The sequence below is a fragment of the Siniperca chuatsi genome, linkage group LG10 (genome assembly GCF_020085105.1).
Source record: "Siniperca chuatsi isolate FFG_IHB_CAS linkage group LG10, ASM2008510v1, whole genome shotgun sequence".
Lineage (NCBI taxonomy): Eukaryota > Metazoa > Chordata > Actinopteri > Centrarchiformes > Sinipercidae > Siniperca > Siniperca chuatsi.
The window spans coordinates 7,017,713-7,033,177 of NC_058051.1; the positions used below are offsets into that span (position 1 = coordinate 7,017,713).

The following is a 15,465-nucleotide window of genomic DNA, read 5'->3' on the forward strand; positions in this document are numbered from 1 at the left end:
AATATTTGGGTAAATGTACTTATATTGTTGCAGTGTAACAGTGTCATGTCCACTGGAAAGGTATGCTTTAGACCTGCAAGATCAGTAGTGGAGGAAGTATTCAGATCCTTTACTTATATAACCATTGCAAAGCTATCAAAATAGCTAAGAGCTCGACTGTATAAACTGAAAAGTGATCTTTGGTTCTTTTCTTACCTCACATTGTAGTATGAAAACTGCAGCTCCTGTACGTCCAGTCTCAGGGTCTTTTGAACCATCTGTAAATATCTCCATATATATATATATATATATATATATATATATATATATATATATATATATAAAGTACTAATACCACACTGTAAAAATAAAAGTCCTACATTAAAAATCTGACTTAAGTAAAAGTATGTAAGTATAATCAAGAAAATGTACTTAAATTATTAAAAGTAAATACTCAATGCAGAAAGTAGGCCCTGTGACTGTTATACTATTATATTTTATATCATTATATTATTATTTCTCATGCATTAATGTAAAAGTGTGATTTTACTGTTGGAGCTAATTTTTAACTATTTTGCATAGGACTGCAACTAATGGTTATTTTCATTATCAATTAATCTGTTGATTGTTTTCTTGATAAATTGATTGATTGTTTAGTTTATTTGTGATTCTGGAAATATTAAATGTTTTTGCACGAAAAATTATTTAAACAATTATCAAAATAGTTGCCTATTAATTTTGTGTCAATCAACTAATTGATAATTGACAAAACCGTTTCAGCTGTACTTGTACATGTTGTCATAACAAAACATCATAAGTAAGTAATAAGTACCTCAGATTTGTACTGAAGTACAGTACTTGAATAAATGTACTGTTATTCAAGGCCTCCTCTGTCATTTAACTGTTGAAAAATCGAAATGTCTACATCCCAACAAATAGTAATTTGTTAATTTCTGTATTTAGCTTAACAAGGCCTGCCATTGATGTGTTTTCAAGATTTTTTAAATTTAGTCAGTAAATTATATTGGAGCAAAATTGCAATCCTTTTCAAATGAGTGCTTTGGATATTTTACTGTACCTTGAGTCAAGTATTAATACAGCATGTTCATACATTTTCATAAAAGTGTGTGGAAAATCTGTATTTGTAATGAGGAATTTTAGAGGGATATCAGTTATCTCAGTGGGTTGGAGAGGTTACAAATGTACAAATGAAAGTGGGTACACCTCAAAAGTAGCCCCTGGAATGCCATGAAAATTACAGTGTGTTAATATTTATGAATAAGAGTGTCTGTGAATGGATTATTCTTTCAAGATTATGTAATACAGTGGTCTCTGTCCTTTCTAAAAGGAGAGAGAGAGACTCTTCCTCACAGGGTAGGGTAGCTCTTTATTTAACCCCCTATTAACAGCAGAGATATTATATAGGTATAGGAAATGAATAATAAAAAATGAATAGATAAGGAATACAATAAAAAAGAATAAAATATGTATAAGTAAACATATATAAATACAGTGCAAATAGTGTCCACATTTATAGTCAGTACGGTATAGTACAGTCCATGAGCCTAACAGCTACCCCGTGCCCATCCACCTCTGCACCAAAGATAAGTGTGGATGCTGTCCATTTGGTTGGTGAGCAAGCCACTCAGAACAGAAAACCAAGAAAACTTCCATCTCAGGAGATAATCTTAAAATCAATCTGGGAAAAATAGGAAATCTGTTAAAGGCAGTGAAAAATTTGTAGTTTGCTCCTTAACTGAGTACAGACACTGTTCAATCACAACCATTACGGTGGATTCCAATTCTTACAAGTTTTAGAGCAGAGAAAATATCAAAACATACAGTGGTGTGAAAAAGTGTTTGCCCCCTTCCTGATTTCTTTTTTTTGTGGCACTGTGGCATGACCTTAAAAAGGCAGTTCATGCTCGAAAACCCTCCAATGTGGCTGAATTACAACGATTCTGTGAAGATGAGTGGGCCAAAATCCCCTCCACAGTGCTGTAAAAGACTCATTGCAAGTTAACGCAAACGCTTGATTGCAGTTGTTGCTGCTAAGGGTGGACTAACCAGTTATTAGGTTCAGGGGCAATCCCTATTTCACACAGGGCCATGTAGGTTTGAATTTTGTTTTCCCTTAATAATAATAACCTTCATTTAAGAAATGCATTTTGTGTTTACTTGTGTTATATTTGACTAATTTAAATTTGTTTGATGATCTGAAACATTTAAGTGTGACAAACATGCAAAAAAAATAAGAAATCAGGAAGGGGGCAAACGCTTTTTAACACCACTGTACATAGAAACTTCTCAAACCACTTATTAAGCCGAATCCCCTTTACTGCTGTTCATTTGTATGCTCAATATGTTCCAAACAGTCAATATATTAAAAGTATTAGGGTTGAATGCCAGGAATTGAGAATTTGAGACCACTCAGCCAAAGAGTTTGAGACCACTCAGGTTCAGATCGGGCAGTCCATTCCTCCCAATCAAAAGAGTGGAAAAGAGTGTCCAGCCCATCTCCAGGAGTTTGGTAACAGACCCAGTGCTATGCATAGAGGTGAGCCCAACTATATCTAGTTGGTACCGCTCCACCTTCTGCATTAGTTCTGGTTCCACCCAACCCCAATGCCTATCCTTGCTGGTGGTGGGCCCACAGGGCAGCAGCTTCATGTAGTTCTTTCTGAGACAGCGATGATTGAGAGAGTGAAACAAAGAAATTAATTTGCCATTTGTTTCATTGCAGTTATGTACTTAAGCAGAATAAATACCATAATACACTCAGCAGGTGCGTCTCTATTTTGAAGACAGGTGGTCTGTCTCCTTTTCCATCTCTTCATGTCTCCTTTGCATCCATTCAATACACCCATTTAAACATCAAAGGCACACAACAGCAAATACAAAAAACAACGCCATGGCACTGTGTTTATTGTCCTGTAATCTGCCCAATCTTTATGGTTCTTCAGATGTGATGGAAGTGCCAACACAAATGTAGTGATATGTAATAATAGCTCTGGAACTATTTGGTCAAAAAGGGTCTGCTGGTCTCTGAGAGTTACCAAATGTAATTTCGTTGCCTACAATGACAAATTAAGTGTCTTGTCTTATCTTTAGAGTGCAGACAAAGAAACAATTAGTTTCACAGTAGTATTTCTATTAGTTGCTTCAGTTATATCTGGTGCACGCCCTGCTGCAGCCTCCTGCTGAAGAGCCATGGTGAAAATGACTTACGCAAAATTTTATTTCAGCTGGTTGCACATGTAGATGTAGCAGCTGGTAGCTCCTTCAAGTTTCGCTACATTTTTTTTAATCTGTTTTTTTCCGGCTTTATTGTTGAAACATCAGTGATTGATGTCTGTTTAGATTTGATTTAAGATTAGAGTTTGGCAGACGCACCAGGCTGGAGTCACAGTTTGCATGTCATTTGAGCCAGTGTCTGCAAGGTGCGTCTCTCCCCTCATTGCATATGCATTTAAGGGAGGAACACACAAATAATTGTAGGAGACATGTTAACTGTCAGTTTTGCTGGGAACATTCTCCGCCTCTGAATTGGAGGGGTAAACATAGAGCAAATGCAATTTACAAGAGCCACAAGCAAGATTATAGTGGGAAAAGAAACATGCATTAGCTCAAGGCTTATAGCTAATTAAAACCTGATTATTAGAAACAAAATTTGGTTATTATTAGTTAACACAATATCTGATTCTCTTAGCCCAAACAGATGCAAACACAAACCCAATGAAGAAAAATTCCACGTGTTTTGTGAATGGAACATGCAAACCTATTTCACTGTTACTGTTAATACAGTATAAATTAGAAAAAACAACAATTCAATGTGATCCTCGCTCAATAAATAAAGACTGGTAGTTGGGAATAATATTGCAGTGCTCTTGAAACATACTGCCATGGCCTAAACACAGAAACATGACTCTGCAGTGTACTGTGGGCCATCACATGTTGGTTTATTTGTGAATGTGTTTTTGTGAATGAAGCGCCATCTGATGGTGACACCCTGCAATATCTGTCTCTCTAAAAAGACAGCTGCAGCTGATTCAGAATGCTGCTGCGAGAGTCCTCACTAAGACCAGGAGAATGGATCACATCACTCCAGTTCTCAGACCTTTATACTGGCTTCCTGTGTGTCAAATAATTGATTTTAAAACACTACTGTTTGTTTGTTTATAAAGAACTGAAAGAAATCAGGAAGGGGGCAAACGCTTTTTCACACCACTGTACATAGAAACTTCTCAAGTCACTTATTAAGCCGAATCCACTTCTCTGCTGTCCATTTGTATGCTCAATATGTTCCCAACAGTCAATACATTAAAAGTTTTATTTTTTATTTTTTTCTGTTTTATTTGTTGTATATTATTTTAGCTATTTACATGTCCTTTATATATTGCTGTTTCTTTTCTTAATGCCTTTTATGTCTTATGTAAAGCACTTTGAATTGCCTTGTTGAAAGAAATACATCTGTATAATACAATACAATTCAACAGTAGTTTCACAACAGTTTCAGAGGTTATTTAGAGTTTTTTTTTATTATTATTTATTATTTAGAGGTTTATTTTATTGTTTGATTCAGCTATTAATTGTTTCAGTGAATTATTAATAAATCCATTTTTTATTCAATATTTTTTGTTTAGTGATGGACTGATTCATTTGTGAAGTCTTGTATTATGCCTGTTTTTGATCAAATAGACATGAGATAATGAACAGTTTCCAATTTGAGGAAAACAATCTTGACCCAAGGTTCACTTACTTTCTTTTTCTGGAGCTTTCCACCAGAACTTTCTATAATTTTGCCAACATGGACCTGAAGTGCTGATGAGGACCAAGCGAGACAGTTAAAAGCTCCAGAACAAGCAAGTAAGTGGACCTTGAGTTGAGATTGTTTTGTTAACTGCTGTTTTCAAGGTAAAGAATGTACATCAAGCTCTATTTATAATAGATTTGTAAAGTATTTTTGTTACATGCTGTTTCACACTGGCTCCCTGCTCTTTCCCAGGCTCTGTGCCCACCAGATGTCCTTCCTGATGTCCTTGTGTCAAAGTCTCACAACAATGTTTGTTGCCTGAAACAGTAGTCACAGATGTGCTTTTTTCCACTTGACCTTTTCTTGGAAGGTGACCTTGATACCTCAACTGAAGTCTCTTAAATGAACCCTCTAGATACTTTATTAAAACGTAAAACATAACACTGAAGGAGGTGGGAGTGACAAGCATTTCCCCCTGCAGTGTCTACAGTCAACAGGAGGCATGTGATTTTAGTGTGTATACAATACCAGGTTCCTCCATTTACTGTACATCCAAACACATGCCGAAACACACACATACACTTACTTTACATGCACACAATAAACCAAACAATGTTGCTGTTGGATAAAACCTGAATCTCTTTTGACCATCATGCATTTCTTATGTTCTCTAAAGAGTGTTATACACCACACAGTAAAGAGGGGTCCTGACACTTAATTTACTTTCTAATTTCCAAAATGTGTTCTGAGGGCTTGTGTATAATACTGTCATGTGTAGCATATATTTACCATCAACAGCAACCTCTATTGTGGTGTGAACTCCTGGTAGCACAGACAACCGGGCCTTGTGGAAAGGAATGCTGTCCTGCACCGCACACATTTGTGGATACACCTCCTGCCATTCTGATAAACAGTTAGGGGTTGCTGACTTCCTTGTTTGCTCTGTATACTGCCTATGTTACCTGTTGTCATTGTAGACTCACCTGTAGCCTCGCCAGGTGGGAAGAAGAGACAGAGTTAAGGAGAAACGAGAGATAGTTTTAGGACAAAAGGTAGAGGTGAAGTAAGATGGGTAGGAGGTTTTGACAACAAGCGTGAAAAGAGAAGAGTAACAAAAGAAGCTACCAACCTCATCATCTCCCATCATGTCTTTGTCCAAGCCAGAGGAGCAGCTAGCCTACGAACTGAGCTGCCCAATCTGCCTTCAGCTCTACTCTGATCCCGTGGTTCTCCCCTGTGGCCACAACTACTGTCGAGTCTGTATCTGCAAGACTGTTGACACTACTGACAAGAGGGACAAAACACTTCCACGTTGCCCAGAGTGCCGCGAGGAGTATCAGGGTGTGGATTCCCTGCAGAAAAACTTCAAACTCTGCGGCATCATCGAGGGTTACCAAGCCACCACACTGCAGCTGGACAAACAGCCTGAGACTCAGCCTGAAAGCATGGAGGTTTTCTGCGACCACTGTATAGATGAGCAGTCACTGGCTGTGAAGACCTGCCTGAAGTGTGAGGTGTCGCTGTGTTCCAGGCACCTTCAGAGACACCACGAGAAGGAGTCGTTCAGGGCACACACTGTGGTGGAGCCCTTGAAACAGCTGGGGATGAAAGGCTGTGCCATCCACCAGCATCCCTTTGAGTACTTTTGTTCTAACGACATGACCTTACTGTGCACCACATGTTTCATAGAAGGCCTTCACCAGAACCATGATGTTCTCACCTTCAGTGTAGCCGAAGAGGAGATGAGGCGAGCACTGGAGAGCCGCAGCAAGGTAGTTTTGTTGTTTCAGTTACATTAACCAGGCTTTTATTCCACAGACATTCGTCCTATATTGTAGCATGTAATGTTTTATATTATGGGTAAAATTTCTGAATAATTTCCAAGAAGTTTACTGGAAACAACTATGCAATTTGGTACTAATTATAGAGGAATTATAGACAATTAAATTAAATTGTTAACCTAGAGATTGTTTTAGTCAGTGTGCAGCAGGTCTGCTGAACATGCAAAAATGTGAAATTTGTCTACAGGCAAGCATTCAATTTGACATACATATAGAATAACATTTCCAACAATAAATGAATAATGAATGAATGTTTACTTGTGTTTAAATCAAACCTTTCTTTCAAGGAAATTCATATTTCCCTTTAATTAGATGCCCTGTAAGATTCCCTGTAATTACATGACATTGTTCTTTCCAGAAAACCTATTCAGAAATTACTGACCTGTAAAATAACTTGTTAACAAACAGAGCACTTTAGAGAGTGCAGATTGTTGAGCAATGATGACAAGGCTTCACTTTATGAAGTGAAAACAATCAAAACGTGACATTCAAGGTTTGAGTAAAGTGGTTGGCGGCTATCTGGCACACTGCAATCTGGAACTGGTGGATGAAAAGAATGCAAAGATTGTCTGTCTGACGAGAACAGCACTGACTTCTGACAGGGTCAAAGTGAGTTCTCAGTTCCAGGTGACTGATTCAAATGCTTAAATTAAATCTGTGCTGAGTAGAAATACCAAGTCATCGCACCAAAAAGTCACATGGACTTAAGGACTCAAAGAAAAAATGACGAGGCCTCTTCATCTATTTTCACTTACAATGTGGAAATGATAGGAAAGGAATGTTTTCCCTTGCCGTGTTGACAACCTTTAACAAGAAAAGTACATCCAGTCATTCCAGATTAAAGTGTTAACCACACAAATCTCCAATGCATTAAATCTGTGTTTGCAGGTGGTTTCCTACAGGCTGCAGATGACAGAGAGTCTTCTACAGATGACAGCAGAGGAGCAAGGAGCTTCTGAAGCTATAGCAGACACACTGGTCAACAAGGCTGTCACTCTCATGGACAGTATGGCTGCACTAATGAACAGGTAATATACTGCATGTGTGCTATCTGATCAAACCGCACCACACACAGTCCAGCAGATGAGTTTATAAACTCTTAATAAAGAATCTTTTTTTTTTTTTTTTTTTACTTTCAGTGATCATGTTGTATGGAATTTTTAGATAGATAAAAATAGATATGTCTAGACAAAATAACAGACTTGAATTGTTTCCAATCCTAATGCACACTATGTATTTAAATTAATAAGACAATGTTCTACAGTATGTAAGTTTTAAAAGAAGATGGGTAAACTGTTTACATTTAAATGGTGGTTGAAGAGGGTTTCCTTGGAGTACCCTCCCTGTATTGTAAATCACAGGTTATGTTTAAGGTCAGTGACAGTATGTGCATCAGATTACCAGCTGCGGTGCCTTCTTCAAGCTTGAAGAGCAGGATCAGGCAGTGACTTTTGCAGATAAAATGCATGCCAAAACTCAGCATACCGATCACTGTATGTGATTAATCCAGTTACTCAGCATTTTTAGATTGCCAGTAAACGTTTTGACCAAAGTAATAGTGTTCAAATGTCATGGACTGTTCAAGAACAGCTCTAAAAAATTTTTAGATTATAAAATGCTGATAGATTATAATTTATCTCATTAATCAGTAATGTAATGTTTGATTTCATTGCATGCAAAAGAAAGAAATACCTAAAATGTTTCCCCCATATATAATGTATAATGTTTACCATGTTCACCATCTTAGTTTAGTGTGTTAGCATGCTAACATTTGCTAATTAGCACCAAACACAAAGTACAGCTGATGCTGATGGGAATGTCATTAGTTTTTCAGATATTTGGTCATAAACCAAAGTATTGGATAAACTAAACATTTGACCTGATGATGGTGCTAAGTGAAAAATAATTTCAAATACAGAAATTAAACATTGTAAAATTTTTTCAATCACCCAGTTATCCAATCAATGTATAAATATGTCAAACAAATCACATTTACGTGTATTGAAAGAAAACACCTTTAACATGGATGAACCTATACCGGCCCACATATATCAGTCTATTTCTAGTAAGTAATATAGAAGCAATGCTAGTAATAATAGGACTAAATAAAATCTATAAGTGGAAAATTATTATGATGATGTTTGCTAACTGGAGCTCCCAGTTTACCCTCCTTTTGATGTACCGTTGTTGTGTTGTGTTCAGGTACAGAGAGTGTCTGCATGTGCTATTGGAAGAGGAGAGAGGCCAGCACAGAAAAATCTGGCAGCTCGGATTGAGTGCACTCGAAGAGCAACAGCAGCAGTTACTGGAGGCCCAGCAAAGTGCCACACATGCCCTCAGTGAGACAGACACATGCATCTTCATACACAGGTACAACAAAAACCTATACTGCTTTTACAACTAAAATGAATAAATATATAAAATAATATTGAAAGAAATAGTACCTCAACATACTGGAAAATAAATCAGTATTTTCACTGATAAATTTACTCTATGCATAATTGTCTACATACATTATCCCATTGTATATGGATAGATGAGAACAAAAATAGAGATTAGTCCTTACATGTACCTTGAAAAATTATTTCAAGCCATTCATATTATCAACTTTACAAACTGAGGTAATACTGTATATACGATAGTGTACATAAAAATGTGCAGAAAGAACACATGTGCACTATTAGCTATTAGTGCATGTAAAATATAGAAGGGTTTTACATATGTAGTATGTGCAGGTAAGTCCACGCACATTCAGAAAAATGTTTGCCAGCCCTTATGTAAAGATATGTCTGTGCATTCATGCAGCCCACATAAGTAAAGATATGTGATGACAAGTAACAAAGCAGAGCACGTGGTAGCATAGTAAAACAATGGAAATCAACTGAGGAAATTATTCTGCTCTCCAGGTTCATGCTGATTGAACATAAGCTGAGAGAAGTTGTCACAGGCACCATTCCCTCCAAGATACCCTCGAAGGCTCCACTCAACACTAAGCGTCTCCAGGCAGGCCTCAAAACCCAAGACTTCCGCTCAGAAATGACCGGGCTCCTGGATTCCCTACATGTCCTCCTCAACCCCCTGGACCTGACATTCAACCTCTGCACTGCCCACGCCAGCCTGATAGTCTCCAGTGATCTGCGCACAGTAAAGTACAGCCCCACCAAGCAGCCATATGTGGAGCACCCAGAGCGTTTTACAAGCGCACCCCAGGTTCTGTGCAGCCAGGGATTCTCGGGTGGTGAGCACGTATGGGTGGTAGAGGTGGGGGTCAACAGCATGTGGTCGCTGGGTGTGTGTTACAAGAGTATCCCTCGCCGTGGTGACCACAGTCGTCTGGGACACAACTCTGTGTCCTGGCGATTGCAGTGGAAAAATGGCAAGCTGACAGTGTGCCAGTCCTCCTGCAATGAGGCTCTGGGGAAAGTGACCAATCATCCGCTGAAGATTGAGATAGCGCTGGACTATGAAGGGGGGACATTAATGTTCCACAGCACCAAAGGGCGCAGGGAGCATCTCCACACCTTCAGGGCTGTGTTTAAGGAGCCGGTTTACCCAGCATTCAGTATTCATTCAAACACAACAGAGTCCTGGATCACACTGCACAGTGGGATATGAACACAACTTCTATTATTTAATATTTCCCAAACATAGAATTTATGTGGATGTTCAAGCAAGTAAACTGGCCTACAACTAAGATTTTTCTTTGTACTTTTGTATTTGTTGCTTTCTTTTAAAAGTCCGTATGGTATAAGTGCAGAGTGATTAAAGATTTTGCCAAAATTGTGCATTCATGTGTAATTGTAGTAGGAAAATAACTTCTCTACTCAGTATTTAGCTTGGAAATGTACTGTGATGTTGTTTTGCAGCTGTCAAGTCCCACAGTTCAGGAGTTTGGCTACCACAAATACATTTTCAACTGCTGGGAAACAATACTTCATTGTGCAAAGATATAATACAAAAGTTGCTATCTAGCATGACTGCATTACGTAACTTGGAGCATTTTAATCACATGATAGTTTGTTTACAAAAACTAAGTTTTATATTCATGATTAGGGTGTTTTTTGTCGAGTACATAGATCAATACATGTGTTATGTATAAGAGAATTTTGTGGGATTTTTCTTTTCTTTTTATCATTTGTCCATCTGAGACACTAAGATTTAGCATGTTTCCATTTGTCTGTTTATTGAAAATTAACTGAATGTCTCTTGAATGTTTTGTGTTTGCCTTTTATTTTCTTTATATACAGTAAACATTGATGTGTGTGAATATTGACATTTAGGCTGAATATGAGGCATGCTTGTGTTTATGCTACAAATAAACTCTGATGATAATGTTTGTGTGTATGTTGACAAAATGTCTGTGTGTCCATAACTATATGTACTATGACAGTATGTATGGTATGGTATATGATTGGCTCTTGGCAGTTCATTCAGTCAAGTGTGACATTGGGGTTGCCAGGTAGAGCTGAAAATAGGTAACTGACAGTAATTCAACTGTTTTTACCTAAATGCACGTGTAAAACACATGCAGATAAATTGTGAATAGTGTGTGAATAATTGAAGTTACTTGCTCCATCTGATTACTACATTAATAGGAAACCATGCCCCGGGTTTTAAAAACATCTGTGAGAGGGGGATGGTTTAAGGATAATCTGGCAACCCAGATCCCATCTGATCTGTCACTTATTCTATCATTGGGCAGAAAACTAAGATTATTTCATATTAGTAACATTAACTACTATACTATACGTAAGGTCATTAGGAAATCTGTCACTTAACGCCAGAAGCCATGGGCTCGGGAGAGAGTACGACCAGAAAAGTGTCTTTCGGTGTCGATGATGAGGACAGAGTCAGGATTCTTCGTGGAGTCAAGGTAATGCTAATATAGCTAGCGTTTGATAAGCCATGCTAACGTTAACTTTAACGTTACGCCTAACGTTAGCATGTTGCAAATTAAGTTACCAGTTTAATCTGAGATGAAATAAAGTTAAGTCTACAACCCGTAAAGCAACACCTGATGTGGGGGGATCTAAAGGGATGCAGGGGCTAGGGCAGGTTGATATACGACATGAAACATGCCCTTTTTTCGTTACGCCGAACTCAGTCATAATAAGGTGTAGATAGACGTGTGCCTTGCATGTCGGCAAAAGAACATATCTGGAAGATGACAAGCGTCTTTTAGAAACCTCAAGTGTCTTCTGGTAAATTCGGCATATGGATTATCCACCCAGCAGAACTACATTTATCACAATTCACTAGCTAATTACTGTCCAGCGTTTGCTAACAACGTTAAAGATAACGCGTTCAGCTAGCTGTTAGAAGGCGAACCAATCGTTTACGTTCGCTAGTATTTTGTTGGAATATGTCAATTGCACGGTGAGTGTATTGCTAAATCAAGGAGATTCCCGTTGTTGTTTTAACGGTCTCAAATGTTGTTGTAGCTATAAGGGTATTTGTCCATAATCAAGGTAGAGGCTTTAAATGGGCAGATTTAGAATGAAGTTTGGCGTGCTGTTTTCTGCCTATTGACACTGTTGTCTTCCAGTGCTATTGTAAATGTACGAATTCTTCAGGGTGCAAGTCATGACCAACCAATGAAATGGTAATACAACTGAAAATGTAGCCAAAAACACTAAACTACTCTATGTTTAAACATTTTAAATGTAGTTAATAGTGATTCCTGTAATTATGTATGCACTTTGATTGATACATCTATGTAGTCATGTAATAACATGGCAATGATTTTTGTGCATTAGCATTTACAGAGAGATGTGTTGCATAAAAGCAAGTGCTTCTAATCCTAAACTGCATTAAGGAAGGACAAGACTTCATGTCACCACATGAAGACCTGTGCACAGGCAGGAACAACTAAAATGAGAAACATAAATACCTTAAAACGTTTGGAACAGGATATGAAAACAGCTACTTTCGCAGAATGCATAAGCCGAGCATTTGACCCTTTTACACCTTTACATCCTCACCTCCGTCAAATGGCCTTCACAACATGGATTAGATCATGGAATGTAATTTCAGCGGTTTCCCGGACAGACTGGAAAGACTTAACATTTTTTGTAGCCAAAGTCCTTGCAGGTTTTGTTTCATGATAGAGGTTTGTTTTAAACGTCCAGTGTGTATGATTTAGGGGGCTCTATTTGCAGAATATGGCGATAATATTCATAAGTATGTTTTCATTAGTTCATCACCTGAAAGTAAGACTTGTTGTGTTTTTGTTAGCTTAGAATAAGCCCTCTATATCTACAGAGGGAGCGGTTCCCCTTCCATGGAGTCTGACATGTTGCACCGCCATGTTTCAGCAGTATCCCAGAACGGACAAACCAATCACTGGCTCTAGATAGGGCCGTTCGTGCTTTTCGTAGAGCTTGGTATCGCCACTGATTTCCCGAATTGATTCTATTCTGATTCACAAGGTCCCGATTTGATTCAATATTGATTTGGTTAGGGATATTTTTAGTAACAATACCAGTTTTGCTTGGATATGAAAGAGATTCTCAGAGAACTAATGCTAAAATTAAAAAGTAAAATTGTACAAGGAACCCTCTAACCTGGTGCATTATTAAAAATATTAATGTTTACATTAAGAAATGACCCTTTAAATCACCTATAACAGAGCTGATATTTCCATTCATACACCCCAGTGTTTCCCCAACCATTAGATTATAAATAAATATATAGATATTAAGAAAAACAACTTGACATTTAAGGTTGAAATGCCCCTTAATTATCAAGTATTGCATTTCTAAATGTTGTGCTGTTATTTCTGCATTAAAAGAACAAAAAAGATAGATTAGAAAGATTAGACATAGATTGTTTGACTGCTCACTCAGTCAGTCGGGTGAACCCGGGAACCTGTATACCTGAATGGCACATTTTCATTCGACTCACAAAACCTCCATGATACATGTAAGTTAGCATAATATGTTGTAGAATTTTAGTGTTATTCACGCTTTAATACCGTGTGGTTATATATCAACATTTATAAGCACTGTTTGTGAACTTCCTTCTCCTTACGTTAGGCGCATCTGTGCTGTTTTTAGCTCAGAGAAAGAGTTCATCAAGCTAGCAGCACAACACGTGAAAGCAGCCAGATCTGTAAAGTTTCCCCAAGTATTCCAGTATTGCACCCTTGGTACGCCTTCCGATCCGTGGAGCCCAACTCGCTGCACTTCGCAGCCGGAGAAAGCTTCTCCTGTAGAGGAGCAACTAACATTGGTGGCTGGGGTCTGGCTGCAGCTCGGGGGAAACCGGCCTAGCCTCATACATCGAAAATATACGGGTAAACACCACTTTCTGACCTAGGCGGGATTATTCAAATAAAGATCAATTTGAATAGGAATTTTTTTTTTGAACCCAGCCCTAGTTTTTCGCGGGTTTTCACGGCCACCATCAAATGATTGCAAACTGCAATTTCAACGCTAGATGCCACTAAATCCTACACACTGCTCCTTTTACTGACTGACACAGTACACCTTTACTTTTCACACCAGTGAAGTGTTTTTTGCTGGCCTGGTTGTGATTCTCACCTTGCTGTAGTGATGTAGAAGTGTACTCAGTGCACTCTGACCTTCACAGCCTGTTGAGTGTGATTACTGGTAGAGCATTCTTTCGACCACACTCAGTAGTGATGCTGGGTATGGTCACAGGTACAATATTCTGGAAACTTCCGACTAGAGGAGGTCAGTGAAGTAGTGCGTTTCAGCACCTAATCTTTAATTATGGGCTGCTTTCAAAGTGAGAGGTTAAAGTTACATGTTTGCACACACACACAGAAAATGTATGAATGCTGGTAGTGTGCAGGCTGGCAGCCATAGCAAATTCCTACTTTCTGAAATGTATGAGAACTTTGTTGGATGTAATTTCCAAATTTCCCATAGGATTTGAAGGCACCTTCAGACCTAGCTACACTCAAGCTAGTCAAGTATAACAGCCACTGGAATATATAAGATAAACCTAAGCAATTCAAGCAAGTTAAGAGTTTATACTGTAGTTCTGGTACTTCCATCCATCATAATGATTGTGAGTCTTAACAGATAATCCTGTTTACCAGCCCTTCCTGCACATTCAAATGTTGTGAGTCATAGAAACAGTGAGTCAGTGGCTGGTGCTGCCTACTGTGGTTTTTGATGTAGCTATGTTTTCCCTGGACACACACACACACAAAGTAGAGCTGAAAGTTACTCAGTCCTTCCCAAGGTATAAAATTGGCCTCTCATTGTTTCTGTTGTAAAGAAAACAAATCAAAGAACGAAAAGCCTTTAGGGCAATCCTAGGTTCTCACTGTGTCCTGTAGCCTACCCATCTTTGTCTTTTTTTTAATTTACTCTTTATCCCTCTGTCTAGCTGTCAGAAGATGTTCTCCAGAGGATGAGAGGAGTAGCCAACATTGCTCCAGAACGCACATCATCATCATCAACCTCAGGCCCTCAGAAAGACACAGGTATCATGCACCTTACAATGTTCCGTCACAAAAGGTTTTCCTGAGAAAACTTGAACACCAAATGTTGCTGGCTGACCAGGTTAATGTGCTGTTTTTAACATATTGTTATACTGTAGACTTATCATTCCACATTTAGACATGAAAGGGGAACTCCACAGATTTGATACATATAGGTCAGTTTACTAGTCATGAAGTGTATTACTCAGTCACAGTTGTATAATATCTTTTGTGCCACAAATCCTAATCAGTACCAAAAATAATCAATAATAATAATGATTAGTAGACATAGAACAGGTAACTTAATTAATAAAATGTGTTAATTACTGTATTGGCTTGAATATAAGACAACCCTGATTAAAATACTTTTCCAACACCTGCTTTTGGAAATTGGAGATACAAAACACTTTCAGACTAGTCCTGTTGGGAAAGTTTCCCTG

At 38.2% G+C, this 15,465-nt stretch overlaps 2 protein-coding genes across 4 annotated transcripts in view; both read left to right on the top strand.

Annotated features, from left to right (window-relative positions):
- Positions 1-5,643: 5,643 nt before the first annotated feature.
- LOC122883487 (E3 ubiquitin/ISG15 ligase TRIM25-like) lies at positions 5,644-10,907 on the top strand. The gene is made up of 4 exons (XM_044212238.1): positions 5,644-6,504; positions 7,462-7,601; positions 8,776-8,943; positions 9,480-10,907. Exons 1-4 carry the CDS (start codon positions 5,878-5,880, stop codon positions 10,186-10,188), a joined length of 1,644 nt encoding a protein of 547 aa, XP_044068173.1. The 5' UTR covers positions 5,644-5,877; the 3' UTR covers positions 10,189-10,907.
- Positions 10,908-11,221: 314 nt separating this feature from the next.
- LOC122883489 (MICOS complex subunit mic25a-like) overlaps positions 11,222-15,465 on the top strand; it is a 112,840-nt gene continuing 108,596 nt past the window's right edge. The window contains exons 1-2 of one of the 3 annotated variants that reach the window (XM_044212247.1): positions 11,222-11,446; positions 14,932-15,028. In XM_044212247.1, the coding sequence (XP_044068182.1) occupies positions 11,363-11,446; positions 14,932-15,028 (181 nt within the window). In that variant the 5' untranslated portion in view covers positions 11,222-11,362. Of the gene's footprint in view, positions 11,447-11,768; positions 11,950-13,470; positions 13,495-14,931; positions 15,029-15,465 lie in introns of those variants that run through there. The other 2 variants (XM_044212249.1, XM_044212248.1) reach the window with 2 other exon arrangements.

Excerpts from the sequence above, each read along its gene's own strand:
- LOC122883487 (XM_044212238.1), top strand. The coding sequence starts at position 5,878 with ATGTCTTTGTCCAAGCCAGAGGAGCAGCTAGCCTACGAACTGAGCTGC. Across the intron at positions 7,602-8,775 it reads ATGGCTGCACTAATGAACAG|GTACAGAGAGTGTCTGCATG; the intron begins GTAATATACTGC and ends TGTTGTGTTCAG. Across the intron at positions 8,944-9,479 it reads ACATGCATCTTCATACACAG|GTTCATGCTGATTGAACATA; the intron begins GTACAACAAAAA and ends TCTGCTCTCCAG.